At 36.2% G+C, this 17834-nt stretch overlaps 1 protein-coding gene across 3 annotated transcripts in view; it reads right to left on the reverse strand.

Annotated features, from left to right (window-relative positions):
• Positions 1 to 1911: 1911 nt before the first annotated feature.
• PLEKHA1 (pleckstrin homology domain containing A1) overlaps positions 1912 to 17834 on the reverse strand; it is a 39272-nt gene continuing 23349 nt past the window's right edge. For 2 of the 3 annotated variants that reach the window (XM_050899051.1, XM_050899053.1), the window contains 7 exons: positions 16181 to 16312; positions 14371 to 14514; positions 13277 to 13345; positions 10005 to 10069; positions 9106 to 9169; positions 7761 to 7850; positions 1912 to 4394 (listed from right to left, as the gene is read on the reverse strand). In XM_050899051.1, coding sequence (XP_050755008.1) covers positions 4065 to 4394; positions 7761 to 7850; positions 9106 to 9169; positions 10005 to 10069; positions 13277 to 13345; positions 14371 to 14514; positions 16181 to 16312 — 894 coding nt within the window. In that variant the 3' untranslated portion in view covers positions 1912 to 4064. Of the gene's footprint in view, positions 4395 to 6575; positions 6651 to 7760; positions 7851 to 9105; positions 9170 to 10004; positions 10070 to 13276; positions 13346 to 14370; positions 14515 to 16180; positions 16313 to 17834 lie in introns of all 3 variants that reach the window. The other variant, XM_050899050.1, reaches the window with a different exon arrangement.

Raw genomic sequence — 17834 nt, forward strand, 5'->3', positions numbered from 1 at the left:
CTTTGGAGAATCTGCTTTTTCATACTACAAAGTGTCAGTTCTTCCATTTCTTCTGTTTGAACTATTTTTTACTATCCTCTGATTGCCTGTAATTGTGTTCCACAGTCAGCAGCATCACGAGAAGCCTCACCCTTTCAGTATTCACTGGACAAGTTAACAGATTATTTACTTTTTTCTGATAACATCATAGCTTCCTCAGGAGTAAACTGGTATTGTAAACAAAAGCAGCAGGGAGAAAGGGATGTTTTGTTTTGTCTTCAATCAATTTGCTGCCATTGCTATTCAAAGCATACAAGGAGCAAGAATTAAAAAAACAAACAAACAAAAACCAAACCGACTTTGAGTAGTCCAGTGATTTAACAACTGGAGTTTCAAGATGGATTTTTAAGGTTCAGAAAGATACTTAAAAACTAAATGCCTGACCTGAATAATTTTTAAAGCTAGAGCATGACCTCTAGGTGGTGCTGACATCCTGTTATTCCACGAGGTTAAGGCATATGCCAGTTTATCAAACTATATTCTGGACCATTACCCTGTGGCAGTTACCTTTAGGCACATGGATTGCAGATTTAGCAGTTAAATTTTTGTAAATTTCTTATTGTAATATGGTGGGTTTAAATCCATAACCATAAAGAATAATTCGATTTCCTCTTCAGTAAAGGGGCGATAGCAAGTACACAGCAAATGAAAACATGCAAGACAGCACACAGTAAGACAGAGCATCCGAGTCATTTCAGGGACCACAGCTCAGGTCTCAATGGGCTGTGAAAAATAGCTTAAGATTTTTATGAAAATAATTAAGAGGCTAAAAAGTTGAAAGCTAAACAGCAGAGATGCATACGGTAAGACAGATGAACTAGAAATGGTATTTTTCAGCTCCTTTAAATAAGTTTGAGTTGCAGCCAGTAATTGCATTTTATTCTGACATTTATTACTAGGAAGTATTCTGTATTGCCGTACGCGGATTAGTATCTTACTTGGTATAGCAAGGACCTTGCTGAAACATCAACTCCATACTGCAGCAATCAAGCTGCTTTTGGAACTTAGTGATGTTACGATAAAGCTGAAAATGTCTAGTTAAAATGGAGATGGGCTACCAAAGGTACAATTATATACACATTTCATACCAGCTCTGGCCTGTGGTGCAACTGGTTACAATGCAAGCTTCAAGACACTTGGTGCAGTGACTCCTCTAGAAGTCGTATGTTACGGAGTAAAATGTTGGGGGCAACAGCATGCAGATGTGTACATACCTGGAATAATTCACAGTCAGAAAATGTCACAGTCAAACTGGAATCTGGGCAACTGTGTACAGCCTATATAAAGTATCTTATTCAATTACCGTTCTTTATCTGAAGCTTGCGTACTGTTGAGACAGACCGATTAAGTGTGCCACTTTACAAAAGGGAAAAGCAGACTTGAGAAACGCAGTCACTCAAGTGTAATGATATCATACTGTCTACTGTACAGGCAGTGAGGTGCTTCCAGATGTCATATACGTGCTGTTATTTCAGGAAAGCATTTTTGAGAGAGAACCTTTCTTACGCAATGGTATAAAGCCAGAAAAATGCATGTTACATTTTGTTCTCCTGGGGTGGGTTTTTTTTCCCCTTTCAGATGGTGCCTGAGTGTTTCCAAATGGTTAACTTGACATTACTAGGCATCATCTCTTCCCTTCCACCGATGCAAAACAAACCTGATCGATTTCCCTTGCATAACATGTAAAAATTCCACAGAAGAAATTGATAACAGTAAAAGAAAAACAGCTCATTCTGTTTGATTTCTTTCTTACGCTACACAACCTGATCAGATGTGAAGAATTAAAATTATAATCCGACCTCTTATATGCTAAAAAGGAATATATTGTTCTGATAAAATATTTAACACGGTGCAAGGAAACTCAGTCAGATGTTAGTTTAAGTTACCCAAACTGATTTATTGACAATTTAAATGTGACATATTTACAGCACTGTTTCTAAAATAATTTAACAATTTTCATAGATTTATAAAAGTACTGATAAATAGGAGACCCTGACAATTACCAACCACAAATATTTCCCTACTGAACTACAACAGTAGTTCTTTTCTTTTTTCTTTTTTTTTTCCTCTTAACGGAGCTGCTTTACCTCCACCCGATGTGTAAAATTGCCAATACCAAAATATAATAAAATGAACATGCAGTGTGAAAGCTGTACCAGAGCAAGTGATTTCAGATGTTAGACTATAGTAAAAATATTTCAATGCAAAGTGTCTTCCACACAGAATGTACTTATCAAAAAATAAGCTTTTAAAGAGCTATTGTTTTATCTTTATAGAAGTTAAAACCTACAATACTAGTACAGACATTTACAGTAACTTCCAATTCTGTGGTAGTTTTCACATATATCTAAAGAGTCAAACAAAACCAGTAATTTACAAACACCACTGCCTTAAGACAGTGGTTAGTTAGCTTATGGATAAAAAAATGAAGGTGCTGATATAATTTAAGGTTTTGAAATTAGATTATATTTCATTCTTATATGACACCAATTATGCTATCCTTGGATCAACAAATTATTGTGGTAAAGCCATCCATGTCTCTCAAGCAGGAAGTCAGTTTGGAAGTTGGAGAGAAGATGGACTTGTATGATATGTATCTTAGGTTCCAGTAGACAAAAAGCATCACAAAGCCGGACAATCTGAATCACAATAAGCAGCAGCATGAGATATTTGTGGGGTTTTGATTAAAGCAAACATTTTTCAAAAACGATGAAAAGTACACACTCAATCTAATCCGATACTTGAAATGTAAAGGTTCTTTTCATTTGCATCACTGAAGCCCCATAACACAGTGTACACAAACAAATACTCATTTTTTAAAAACATATATTGCACAGCTAGTAGGTGCAATACCAGAACACTGGTATCCCTAGCGTAAGTTTTCTATTTTACATAGCTGTTTTGAACTATGCCATTCAGAACAACTCCAAGCCAACGTTCAAAACCATTGAGAATGGTTTGTGTAGATAACTAACCCAAAAGTGTTTCAACAATGTGAGAAAAACCACAGGCACTTAAGATTATTAGTGCACCAAAAGTTATAGGCCACAATTGCATGACTATGAACAGTTCAGTACCAATAATGACAAAACTAAACGAGGAGGTCTTCCACTGCTCAAATCTAGAAACAAGAACTGTTCACAAAGCGCTGATAAGAAAACCATTCTCAAAACAGTAATCAAACGATACGTTTAGACATTTAAGAAAAATAATTGCTGCAAATCCTAATGTAACACAATATAAACCCTACTTGGTTCAAAAGATCTGAAGTGTCCGAATTCTAAAGTCCAATTTCTCTTCTCCCCCCTCCGAAACACCATCACATGCAGTCCATTAAAATCCAAATGTGCAAAAGTTATAACCCACCTTTAGGAGTGCATCAAAAATAGGCTGACTATTCAAAATATTATTTTAGTGGACATTTTACAGCACCATAATTAGAATTCCAAGGGAGTTCAGAATTCTTGTTCTGATAACAAATCAGGTGACACTGTTGATCCTAAAGAACAGAAGAAACATTTTGTGCATTTCCTGGTATCTGAAAGTCATGGAGAGAATTCACATCTATGCCTAAAAATCTTACTATAGTTCAAAATGAAATTACGTCATCACATTTGTTGGCAATAAGTTCTCCACAATACAGCATTAGTTGTAAATTTAGTAAATTTGCCAGATTAGGAATGAAAAGTTGCTGGTACCTTGCTTACTTGCAGAAGTACTTTTTTGGTTTTGTCTTTTGTTTTTTTTTTTTCCTTCTAAATTGTGCAGTTTGGCCCCTCCCTAGTAAGTGATTTACTATTAGGCTTTGAGAAAATGTGTAAGGTCCATTTCTGACCTTCAGCTGAAAGGCAATATACAAACACATTATATATACACATGTGTGCACAGAAACACACACATACATATATATAAAAATCAGTGTTCCGGTTTTTCATTCTCATTTCCTATAATTTTCTTTGGTTAAAAGTCCGAGCAAGGAAATTAGAGGACCGAACAAATGGATCATTCTCCAAACACTTCCATCACTACACATCACTAACTGGAAGGCTTGCATCATCCAGATCCACAAGGCCAGGATCCTGTTCCTGAGTGCCATTTTTACTTTGGGGTTCCGAGAGGCCCTGTTCAGTCACTTTGGAAGCTGATTCTCTTGGAGCGACAACCTGGATCTTGTAGCTCCCTGGCTTGGCCTTGGTAAAAGATTCGTGAAATCCTCGCTTCTCCAAGGCAGGGTATTTGGCGTGAGGGTTTGGGACCAGAGGGCTGCCGTGAGAGGCTGTGGAATGTGAGGTTGCTGGGGCTGAGACGGCAGAACGGAGAGCATGGTTGGGTTCGGAAGAAGACTCGGTACGCTCCTGGAAAAGAAAAGCATGTGTCACATGAAGTCACTGACATCGTGTTGGAAAGATGCAGTTTCAGATTTCACTCTCAGAAAAAAAATCAAGACAGAAAACACACAAAGCGAAGCATCAGCCACAGCAGCAGGAGGCAGGTGCTTTCTCAAAGCGGTGTATTATTAAATGTGACCTTACAGCAGTATGTGACAGCAACATCAGTTTCTTCATTTGAGGAAATGAAATTTCTCAAATCAAGCTCAGCAGCTCTTTAGACTTTATAATATAGTCCAGCAAATTGAGGCTTCTCATTTTACTAAGATGTTAAGTAACCTTTTGAAGATACACACTTTAAAGGCCATTGAAAGCGACATCTTTCCACGAGAAAAATGTATTCAAACATATTCATATACATCAGGCACTCATATCCTAAATCCTGAAGTAATGCACATTTTACTGTTCCCTCTTCTTGGGGTACCAATCTCCCCAATTTGTTCCAGGGACCAAAAAAAACCCAGTAACTATTTTATGCTATCAAAACTGTATAACAATTTCCAAAGTTAATGGACCTAGAAAAGAAACTGATCTTTAAGCTATTCCTTCTAATTGTCAAGTTATTTTCTTGTGTTTGTTATTGTTAACTGCCATTCTGTTGACCTTTACATAACTCTATTAGATTGATGAAAATAATCTTCCACCATTTACTTACTGATAGAAGCAAGTTCCCAGACCACCTAGGAATGATTTAGACGTCTAAAGCATAGGCACAAGAGCACCATTTTAGACGTCCTAGGATATCCTGCCTGACCTACAGCTGTATCTCCGGAACAAAAAATCCCTCAGGTTCTGCATTGTATCTACCAGTTCTGTAAGGATGTCTCAAATACCTAGGGATATCTCAAACAGCGCTGGATACAGTGTTAAATGATATGATCAAAACGATGTGCGATGATGCAGTGAATACTTCCCTCTGCATGCATTAGGAGCTGCAGCTGCTGCCACTTCTGCCATCACCGGTGTTAGTACATGAAATAAAGAAACCTGCGAACCCATGTGTGTACACAAATCATGTCACTTTTCAAGCACATTTGTTAGCAAAAAAACCATCACAGACGTGTGTCCAAGATGCAAATATACATCCTAAATGAAATACTTATTTTTTCACAGCAGTTTTCCAACTTTCTTTTAGAATGCTATGACATGAATTCATAAATTTAATCATAATGGATTCTGCCAAGTACGACTGTACTTTTTATAAATTAACTAATATTATTGGGTGAAGGAGCTGTGCAACTTTTTTTGGACTTCAGTTTTGCATTCAATTTCAGTGAAGTATTTCACATTATTTACATTGCCTTATTCCACACCTGGCTTGATACTCCACTTCAAGAAAAACATTTGCTTTAGGAGAACATATGATTCAGTGATTTACCTACTATTCTTCTTCTTATTAATAATTTTAGTTCAACAAATAGGACAAAAGTAAGGGATATTAGGACAAGATCTCTATAATAAACTTTTTGCTGAATTGAACTGAAGGATACTCTGATTTTACTACCCACGCTGACTGTCATTTCACAGTTAAGAGACTATGCTGCTGTATTACTCCTAAGGTGTACTGCTTTGAACAGTGTACTGATTATACATTATAATGCTTCTATGTTTGAACTAGTAGTTTCATGCAGAGACTTATAAGCCATGCAAATCAGGCTACAATATTATCCTTCCAATTACTAGAGTTACAACGTGCTTTTTTGTGTGCACCTGTATTAGTTTGTGGGTAGCTTAAATTTAATTTTGCTTTTGCGCAGTTTCAAAAAAATGTAAAGTAAAATGGAAATATGAACTCTCATGCAAATTAGTTTTAATACTTTCCTATTAAAATGACATCACATAACTTACGTTTAAATATATACTTTATATATATTTACGTTTAAATATGTACTCTATGCTTTGAAGTATAAATACATGTTTTTGCCATTTTTGATTTCCAATTATTTTAAAAGTAAGAAAAAACAGTGCAAACCTGTAAGTGAGTGATATAATTTATGAGTTAGTTTTCAGTAATGGTAATGACAACAGGTAGCATTATTTTTAGTTTTTTATGGTGCAAATTAGTCTCTAGTCCTAGCCCTCTGTCAAGAAGGCAAGTTTACATGAGAGCCCACATACGTGCTGCATTCACCAGTTCTTGATGTATACCTCTGTATACAAGGATTCGACAGCCTTCTGGCCTGCCGCATCTGGAACACAGTGCAAAGCTAAGATTAGAGTAACCTATACTTGGGGAAAGAAGAGAAGAGAGGGAAAAAGAAAGAAGTGATGCAGACAGTAATAGCTAGATTGCTCAGTTAGCCCCACAAAAAAAAGCATACACAAAGAAAAGTTATCTGCATATTTTCATTCCCCCAGAAAGAAATAATATTTATGATAGGAAGTTTTATTTAAAAGCATGAAGCAGCTCCCAGCTGCAAAAAATAATTGAGAACTTAGATTGAGTTAACAGAAACACAATATCAATGCAAATGTGTAGTCAAAAGCCAGATTTCAATTATTAGATTTCAGATTATGGGGGTAATGATATATTCAGCTTATTACAAAACATCCCATAGCCAGAAAATGAAAACCATAGCTTGCAACATCTGAACTGTGAAGTATTCCATTTGTTAAATCTGGACATACTTGGAGACACTGTGACACGGCAGTAACCTTCACTATCCACAAGTTAATGTACTTTGTACTGAACATCTAATACAGTTTAAATGCAAGTATGTATGAAATGTTGGCATCCACATGGCTTCACAAATATTAAGATTTGTCACAGTGCCTTCAGTTCAATAATGCTAGATGGCGTTCACACTACGTTTCCAACAGCAAAAACTAATTCATGCGAGCAGAGATCTCTCAGAGAAGTTACTTTAAATTTGAATCTGTATCTGCATATACAATAAATTATCAACAACAGAGGATGACAATTTAGTAGTGAGAGTTGTTAAAAACAAATTAGGATATTGTAATTTGATTGCAAAATTCAGCAATTAGCAGAAACACCTCGCAGGAATTAGAAAGTTTCAATTTTACTCCCAAACTAGTAGTAGTGACAAAGATCATACTGAACTCAGAAGAATTTTTCTAGGTTAGCACTTGCATTATCTACGTGTTCAAGACAATACAATGCACATAAAGTTACATACAGGTAAGACTAAGATAAGTGCTCAATTAAAAACACAAAATATTTTATGCCAGTCTGTATGAAAGTTCATGCAAAGATGCCACATTACTACAGGACAGGATAGAGGACAGGCGAAAGGAAAAAACAACTACAACTTCATGTGCACAAGTGAACATCAACTAATCACATTTTCTCTGAGGTTCAGAATAACATACGGAAGCTGCTGATCTTCCAGGTCCCCGCTGTGCTACAATGGCCCCAGAAATTGCTTTTATCCAACTGTGCATGTCTTCTGGACTGTCCGCCTGGATCAAACAATATGCATTACATTTAACATAATCAACTTGCAACTTTCCCAGTGTCCTGACCATCTGCATTAAAATGACAGCCTTACCCTACTTTAGTAGTCTGTTATTTAAAGCTATAGGGACTTCCATTTCTTAGCCCAGACATTTCTTAAAACCTTACCCTGAATTTACTCTTATATGTATATAGTTATATAAAATAATAAGGAAGAAATAAGTCTTTTTATAATATTTGCATACTGTAGACTCAAATTTTTACTTTCAGCAAACAAAAACATTAAAGCGCCCACAGAAATTCTTACAGGAGATCTGCTGACCCCTCTTAGCAGACTTTGGCCAATGACATAACTTCTGTACTTTTCAGTCACTGTTGCACTTTACTTCTATGAGGTATTTACTGAAGAGTTACCGTCAAATAAAAATCAGTCTCCATCAGGGGTCAGCTGTACATTTACTTAGAACAACAAGCCAACAAAGATGTAATAGATTAACAGTGAATACCAAGGGTGTACATTGCTGGGATAAAGACAGATAAAAAGCTAAAGCTATCTCCTAACTAGGTTGCAGCGTTATTGAAATAGCACATCCACCCAGCAAGAAACATCTGCAACATGTCACTTAATTATGTTCAGCTATAGGACAGCTCAAAACTCAGCATCTGGCACCACTGCCTGTATTGGACCATACCGGCCTTTCTGATCCTACAAGAGAAACTCAGAAATTATTTCCAGTACTATAAGCATCACATTCCCACACAGCTAGGAAAAGCAAGTGTTTGTGATTTGTGTTATATCCAAACATTTAAAAGGTGACATGGTAAGGATGCAGTGAATAAAGTGCATATGGACACATATTACCAAATAGGTACTGAAATCTAAATGTTGCTGTGCTTTAGTAGATATTTTAATGTGGCAACTAACTTGAATCTGAGAACTCAACCACTATACATAAAAATTCAGTACTTCAAAATAAAAGATTTAATATATTAAGTTGATCCTACAGAATCTGAAGACCCGAATGCCAACAAAATCACATTAGGATTTATCGTTTATTATTTTCATACATTACCAACATAACACTTGCTGTTATGTGGAATGTGTCTTATATGCATCTTTCTGAAATGTAATGAAGATCACATTCCCTCTGAAAATCATGGCATAGTTAAATACAACTTTAAAAGCAAATTAGTAGCGCTTCTTTGCTTTGACTATGGTAGGCTCTTGGTCTTGCCCAAAGTTTAAAAAAAAGAAATTACCTGTACATAAAACGTTCGAGAAGTTGTTACAATTTCAAAGAGATTGTCTCTCATCATTATATCACTGTAAATGAAACACACAAAAATACTTCAACAGCAAGTACAACTTTCTATTTTAAAAAGACTCTTAGGATGTGCAGAGGACCAGAGCATTTGTTGTCTGAAGACCTTTGCATTTCTTTATCACTTTACTGTTGTTTTTTTGAGAAATACCAACTAGAAAAAGAAAACCAGCATCTCTTACTCATTTTAGTCCTAAGACTCTCTAGTTTATCAGTGGCATGTGTGCTACTATTTTTTTTTTTAATTGGAACATTCTAAACCATATCATGTTAAGTTTAAAAATATTTATTGTTCTAGTCAAACTTCTGTAAAATTTCACATTTATATGTTGTGTCTTCACAAAGTATTAGTCCTAAGCAGTAGCCTGCTAAAAGAATGACTACAAAGGCAATTAATTCCTTAGTATATTGCCATTTGGTGGGAGGGAAACAGCAGGAGGAAGAATGTTCTCATCTAAATTCAGCCATTTAACATAAGGTAATGTCCTCTATAGGTTTAGATTACATAAGCAGAACAGACACTCCTAAAATTGCTGCCTCAAATCAGACAGCACCCATGTATCTCTAACTCATGATTGCATGACACTCCTTTGTTCCACCCTTGTCCAATGCATTTACATTCTACTGAATGTTACAAGTTTGAAACACACACTAATGCAGAACCCTCAAAACCAGTTTTATGCACAAAACTACTTGCTGTCCTATAAGTAAAGTATCACAAATGCCTACATCAACCAAAGTTACTAAAAAGTTCTCCATTGTTTCCAATGAGCAGTCGAGCCATGACAAACCAGCGCACTACACCCCATATAATCACATCAGTCCTTCTCTCCTCACCTTTGTTTGCATTCCTGAACTTTATGGACCTCCTTAAGTGGTATAACCCTGAGAGGTTCCTTTTCCTGGAGAAAAAAAAAAAAAAAAAGGCAAAAATATTTCAGTAATCTAACAACTAGAATATAGTCAAAAAAGCCAGAGGTCAGGCCAGTTGACAGCAGCAGACTTACGTAAATGAGACTTTCAAGGCAGTCACTTATGCAAAAGGTGATGTCAACCAAAATTTAATTTGCTTTTGTAAGTATTAAACCAACCATGGCACTTGCAACGAAAAGGGGGCGAAATCAAGAAGTAAATAACCCCAAAACATTCATTCACCTTACCATAATGGAGACAACACACCTGTCCCCTTCCCCTAACTAGATCAGAACATTGAATCTGGTCTCAAGCAGCTTATTTCAGTAAACCCATGATTATATTCCTTTGCTATGAAAGGCTACAATACAAGATGCTTTGTTAATTGTACTGCATGACATGGCTTTAAATAAGATTAATTGTATCCTACACTCAATACAATTAAAAATAATACAAAGAAATCAATCGTACCAAACCCTGTAAAAGAGCAAGTATTCTTAAAGCATATGAAAATTCTGTTACTGTAACAAAAATAAGCGTTACATTTCTGTCAAAGTTTCACACAACAGGAAAAAAAAGTGAGAATATTCAAACAGAAATACTTTCACTTTTGCCGTGACAACGTAATATCATACATACTATTATTTTCCTGTGGTTGTTACAGTAAAACACAAACAAACAACAACTTATTTTACCCCCTACTGTGTTTTCTTTAAGCAATGTTACAATGGACTACTTCAGTTGGCTTCAGCTTACAGACAAAACAAAAGCTGTCAGCTCTGGAATGACTACTTTCTCTACAACTTCTATTACATATACTTAAGAGATTTATGTGTTATAGCAAACAGCTAATGTCACCCAAATATAACCATCCTCAAATGTCAGTTTTCATTAAATCACTTGTCTTTATAGCAGATCAACTGTACAGAGTTTAAAACGCAATGTTTTCAGTTTTTATTTCCCCCCTCTCCCCTCCCTGCTCTTCCTAGGTTCACTCATCCATTACAAGAGTTTTCAAAGTAATACATCAAATGTGAACTGCAAGATCATCCCTGGAATACAGACACCTGTTGCAGAAAAGACCTCAGCTCAGAAATTATAATCTTCCGAGTCTGATATTGCCTGTATTCCACTATGCTCCACCTGCAGACGGACATGGGCTCTTCCTCAAACTGAAGAGAGGAGATAATTAAGGAGGCGGACGGGACACGACACGAAACCACCACAGTAAAAAAATCCCCAGAATCCACATATTTTTCAATTAAAAAAACCACACAACCATTTTTTACATTTTTGAGAGCAGGGAATGCAGATATATTTCTACAGATGCAAAACAACAGCACCTCAAGATATCCAGTAAGAGTCATTTGAAGTATTGGTGAGCAGGCTGGCTGTCAAGAAACTAACTTCAAGACAGAGCCATACTTGACTGAAGACTGCAGCTATTGGGAACTGAAGTCCAATAGAAAGAAGTTTTCCAGAATTAGAAGGCTGATGCTACACTAGCTGAATACGATCTCCATGCCATAGCCTTCTTAACCACAAAGGCATGACAAACAATCACTATTGAACTTTTTTCCTATCTTTGTATGACTCTCACTAGGAACAGGAGATTATTAGGGAAACTCAGATCCCACACATGGCTGAAAGAAACCATTCAGCACTCGAAGTCTTCAGAAGACAGCACTTTACCCTTTTTGTTTGTAGGAGATAAATAAAAGTCTGAAGGACACATGGTTAAGTTGTTGCAGGTGTTTTCTTCTTGGTGGGCTGTGCTCTGTGAAAGTTTTGCTTTTTCCAGTACAGATTAAATGGCTCTCCAACATGTATGTTTCAGACAAGGCAGATCCTAATTGTTTAGAAACTATATGAAACATGATTATCATGATCAGGTTTCCTAACCATGAAATTCTTTGATTAACCACTGTAGTCCAATAAAAGGACACTATATTCTCTATTCAGTACTTACTTCCCTGAAAAGAAGAGGGATGACTCTCAAAATGGAAAAAACCCTAATTTCAGTAAAAATTGTGAAGCAGGATCTACTTCCCTGTTGTCTGACAGCTGGTCAGTCCAGTACCTTCCTCAAACTGCAGCAAAGGGATATTAGCCTGAAGAATAGAGGACACTACAAGGTTTTATATTGTTCAAAATAGTTAAACTGGAAAGGAGCATGATGAAACACTAAAAGCGTATGCCTTTCCACCATCTTTCTAGTATACTCTCACACAGTACAATTCCTCACTGAGTTAGAATTTGCTTGTGAGCAATATGCACTCAGATTTTTTTTTTTAAATAAAAATAGAGGGTTTACTATGGACAATGAGTCAGAATTGTGTTATGCTGACAGTTTAACAAAGATAATGATGCAAGAGCAAACTCCTGCTACTGTTGTATATTCCCTCATTAAAAATAAAGCAAAAGTTCACTTCAGAAACACTCTGAAATTTGGGTTCTTGACATTTTACACCTCACAGTTGGCCTGTAAACTCAATTTTCCTGAATTTATAATACTCTACAACTCAGACTTTATTCCTTAGGTACAGATTTTCCCATGTTTAGTAAGTGTGGAATTCCTTTTTGGGAAAACAGACTGTCTCCAGTACCAGCCACTTCGTTTTTAAATGAAGCCTGAAGGCACTTAATATTTGGTCAAAATTGGTCAAAAGGTTGAAGACTGATGAGTGGGGAAGAAAGATCATGAAACCAAAACAAACTCTGTAAGCATTGCTTCTGAATGGCAGAGTTCTTTGCCTGTCTTGGCTGCCCTGGTGAAACGACTGTGTGGGAAAAGATCCCATCATTTGTATGATAAAACTCCCCGTAATTCTAACTTTAAATTAAGAACTGCAAGATCACAGTTTTGTCTCTCCACATAATGATCAGCTGTTTCAAGAACACAATTAACTATATGTGAGTACAAAGTGTCATAAGACACTAATACAAAAATCAGGGTGACTGTAGAATATATCCTATTACTGTTCTTCAGTGCCCTACAGACAGGTTCCCAAACAGAAGACTGAAGTCCGAGTTAACAGCCACCCTATTCATTTTTTGTTCTTCTCGATTATGAAAAGTTATTACAGTACAGAGTTAAGAGTTGCAGGAGCAGCACAGCACATCTTTCAAATACAAGCCTATTTCTTTAGATTTTCTTGCAACTATCACTGGAAGATAACACACACTTGGAAACTTACCAGTTCAGACTTGAAATATCCTATTGTGTTTTCATCTAACTGAAAGTATCTTCTCTTCCAGTTCTTCATCTGTTAAAGGAAAAATAAATAAATATTTACATATTTTATATATAAATACAAATATACTATTAATATATTTATATATTTAATTATAATTCTAATTTATAATATATGATATTGTATAATTCCTAATTATTTATAATTATTCATAAATAATATTTACAATTTTGTATATTACATATATTTATTTATATGTGGGTTGTGTGTATATATATAGTGCCCCCAAAATAATTCTGCAAGACTCTGCCCAATTAATTTATTTATTTTTTTTTTTAAACTGCAAAGATTTAGAATTCTGGAAGCTACTATTTTCTATTACAAGAATTTTTCAACAGTCTCCACTGAAACTGTAGCAACTCAGCAGCACAAATACCCCGTAAGAAATGTTAAAAGACAGTACATTAAAGGTTTCTAGTTTATTTTTAACTAAAAAAAGGAATGTTATAAAAAGAAGCTTCATAATCCAAGATAAAATGAGTCTGAGAACTCAGGAAGCATGCATATCTTCCTTAATCTGAACTATCTGTTCCTGCTTTTAGCAAGGCATCATGTGAATAGTTCCACTTGCGTTAATCAGTCTGACAAGTTGTACAATTCTTCCTCTGAACTGAAAAATGAGCTTTTTCTAAACATTTTAGTGATTTAAAAAGCATGCAGACATTGAACTTCTGCCTTAATTTAGATGCTTCTAGTAAGCAAAGTAAGGACCTCTACATAACTGTAGAAAAAAAGAATCCCTAGTTGCATACACTAACCATAATGTGAAAGTCTCTGTGCACACAACTTTTCCTCTCCAAAACATCTCCAACAACATAACACTGAAGAAATTCATCAAAAGAAGACAGACAGACATAAATTACATGCTACTGGAGGATAAGTTTTATCTTTAGCCATCCTTAATATTGCCAGTAGTGCTAAAGTTACTGGTAATTATGTCTTTTTTTTTTTTTTCCAATCATCTACTTGATAAGTACAACTACCACCTTAGGACCTTTGTTCCTGATTAATGAAACACACTGATCTCAAATACTTACCACTGCTCCTTGTTTTACACAGTAGCCAGCTTTGATAATAGCATTATCTGGGGGATGCTTAGCAGTAAAATAAGGAAGGTGACTTTGTGACCGTTTCAAATAATTCCTATCACCCCCTTCACTGCACTCACTGATTTCTTCTTTCTAGAAAAAAGCAGGAAAGTTCAGAACACTCTCAGTTTTTCCTAAAGGTCAAAGAATAATTATACTAGTTATAATAGGAAATAATTGTATCATCCCATGCTCACAAATCCCATTTCCAATTTGTTTGAAAGGATAAAATATTTCAACTGATTTCTAGAGACAACTAATGAGACTCTACAAGGGCTCTGGTTGAGTATTTGCAAGCTCCATTTAGAAACTAAACTAAGAAAGTGCTGACTATTCTCAAACAATATTGACAGACATTCAATGAATAATGTTACAGACCTAAACCCAAGATACATGCATGTATTTAGTGCAAACTCGTAAGATGACTTTAAGGGCAAAACACTAGAGGTGGCTACAGCAAGGAAAAAGCTATTTCTAGGACCATAAGACATATCAGAACTCACCAACTTTTTAAATGCGGTTCAGGTGTATACATGTCATTTACATGATATTAATCCAATCTGTAACTATTTTCAGCTCAGGGAACTTCCAGAAACAGACACAGATCTATATCTTTAACACTGCATAGATTCTTCTTCCATGAGCTTGTCCAGCCTCTCAAAGTCAGGAAAGTTTCTTCCATCCATGCCATCTTTTGGCAAGGAGTACCCTATGTTTTATTACTCACTGAAAGAAGAACTCCTTCCCTTTGTTTCACCTGGTTACACCATTAACTTTGTTTAAAAGGCCACAGCTCTCATACTGGAAAACACAGTTTACACCATCCACTCCTGCCAATCGTGATCTTGTAGAGCTCTTACATCCTCCTTTAGTTATTTCTTTTGCACATGGAAGAGTACTAGCCTACTCAATTGTTCCTCATATGGAGATCATTCCACATGGACCAATCATCTTGAAATCTTTCTCTGAACCTTTCCGGTTCTAGTTTTTAAGATGAGAACAAAACTGAACACAGTAATCAAAGTTTGGTGAAAGACAGGATTTATACAGCAACAAAGATGTTTTCTGTTTTGCTCCTTATTCTTTTTCTAGTAACTCCTAATATTTGTGGGTTTTTTTCCTCCACTGTTACTGAACACTAAGATGATGTTTTCATAGTGACTGTAACTCTTACCTCTCACTCAAGTGGAAATGGTTATTTCACAATCCAGTATTTTCTATAAAAACTAGGATTGTGTTTCCCAGAATCCCTTACATCATTTATTTTCACTGAATTTCACTTGCTATCTTATTTGTCCACACATGCCATTTCATAAGGCCCTTCTGCCATAGTTTAATCTGCTGTCATCCTTACTACCTCCAATAACACAGTGTATATATAATCAGCTGACTTAATCATGTCCTTTTCTGCCCACTTTTCCTGGCAGTTAAAAAGACACAAATTTGGCATCGTTAACACCAACAATTCATTTCACACACACACAAAGACGTTTTCAGCATACTAACTGGTATCTGTGAGCAAAAATCAATACTCAAGTAATTCTTTATAGTCTTGTATAATTCTCTATCATCTTGTATAAAGGCAATAAAATGCCCCAAAAACCCCAGTCAATATCAATAAAAGGTGCACATCAAAGTATAAGTCCGCTGAGCAAGGTGAGAAGCTGACAGCTATATTATGATACATAACCTATTCTCACCTGTCAAACAACAAAGCTTCCTCTATCAAATAACAGCTCACTTGTTTTAAGGGTATTACCTGGGTAGGTGTAATGATAGGAACACCGCCAACAATTTCTGTCCTGTAAGAGACTTGCTTCTTTCCACCTGGGCTTTCAGCTTGACGATTTGCATTATCCATTTGACAGAGAGGATCAGACTGCTTTGGTACCTGAAAGTGGAATATGATAATTAACATAAGTTTTATGAAGACCTAAAAAAGCCCCAATCATTAGTCAAGAATTTTTAATTTGTCTTCAGCAGGATTTAACAAATGTTCTCTAATTGTAAAAGGCTAGAAATACCTCACATGAAAATTTGTTGCAATGGCTATGCTTTAGTTCTCAGAAGAAAACTGGTGCCAATAAAGACGTTTCACCAGGTGTCTTGAAATCTAAAAATCAATTCCCAGCTTTGCCATAAGTACTATACTTGATATTTCAGAAGCACTGCTAATTTGTAGAACTGGTTCTTTATTTTGCACTTGCTTTCAGTTTTAGTAATAAGTGCTTTAGACTGGAGATGCCCCAGTGCCTGCAGAGCTAGCACAGTAAGGCCATAAACACAGGGCTACAGTATTGAGACTTTTGTCAAATAGGATGCCTGACCAGTATGACATTTGCACTCGCAGTCCAATGCTTGGCATGAAGACTGTGTGTACTACCTCCATTAATCCTACATATATTGCTAAATTCTGTCCAGAATGACCCTAACTATCTATTTCTAACTATCACTAACTATTAGATAATCCTCTCAAATGTGGAATGAAAGCAATCAAAACACCACAGGAATTTAATTTCCCCAGTAAGTATTTTGATCTAAAATGCGTACTGAAATTTCTGAGTTTGTGCAAGAAGTAAACATCTGTAACCTAAGACATTTTCATTTCTAATCTCCTTTCACCCCTAATATTAATATAGTAAATTTGAAGTGACTTCAACAAGAAGAGATCAAGTCTCACACCAAAATATCCTAGCCAGCAACCTACTGGATATTTACACAGGACATCTAAATTCCTTCAGAAAGAAGGGACACGTAAATTGTCTTTACATAGTGAATTACCATGCAAGACCGTGGCACATTCAAAACTTGAAATCAAACTGATCTAGACAAAAACAAAGCTACTTTATAGTCTGCTGTGATTCTAGTTCCTATGCCCAGGACTGCTTATTTTACCAAAAAAACCCCCCAACAAACCAGCCTGCAAAGAAATACGAACAGTCCTGAGAGCACCAACGTCAGCCTAGGACAGCTTCCTCCTGGCCAAACGAAGGTGGCACTCAACAGCTTGCTCAGCTGCGGCGTCAGGCTCATTCTCTCACTTCCACCATCCCCTTAGCCTCGCACAAAGGCCAGCTTTGCTAGCACAGGTAAAAGGTGACTCCATTCACAGCCAAGTCTGGTGCTGAAGGATAAGACATACTCCTAGTGCACACAGATCATGGGCCTCAGCCTTTCAAGAGAAGGGGCTTGTAGCTACAAGCTTTATGGGTAAGTACTTCAGCCGTCCTGTCACAAACTCCTACTTAAAATGTTACAGACCAAACCCACAACCACCTTCTCACATGAATGCATTTTCAAACAGTACTCAAATAGGTACACAATGTGCTAGACTGCAAAGGTTCATAGTTATTTTGAAATTATCAGCACTGAGAGTACTAAAAAATGCAACGAATCTTGGAGGATTACAATCT

The sequence above is a fragment of the Gymnogyps californianus genome, chromosome 6 (assembly GCF_018139145.2).
Source record: "Gymnogyps californianus isolate 813 chromosome 6, ASM1813914v2, whole genome shotgun sequence".
Taxonomy (NCBI): Eukaryota; Metazoa; Chordata; class Aves; order Accipitriformes; family Cathartidae; genus Gymnogyps; species Gymnogyps californianus.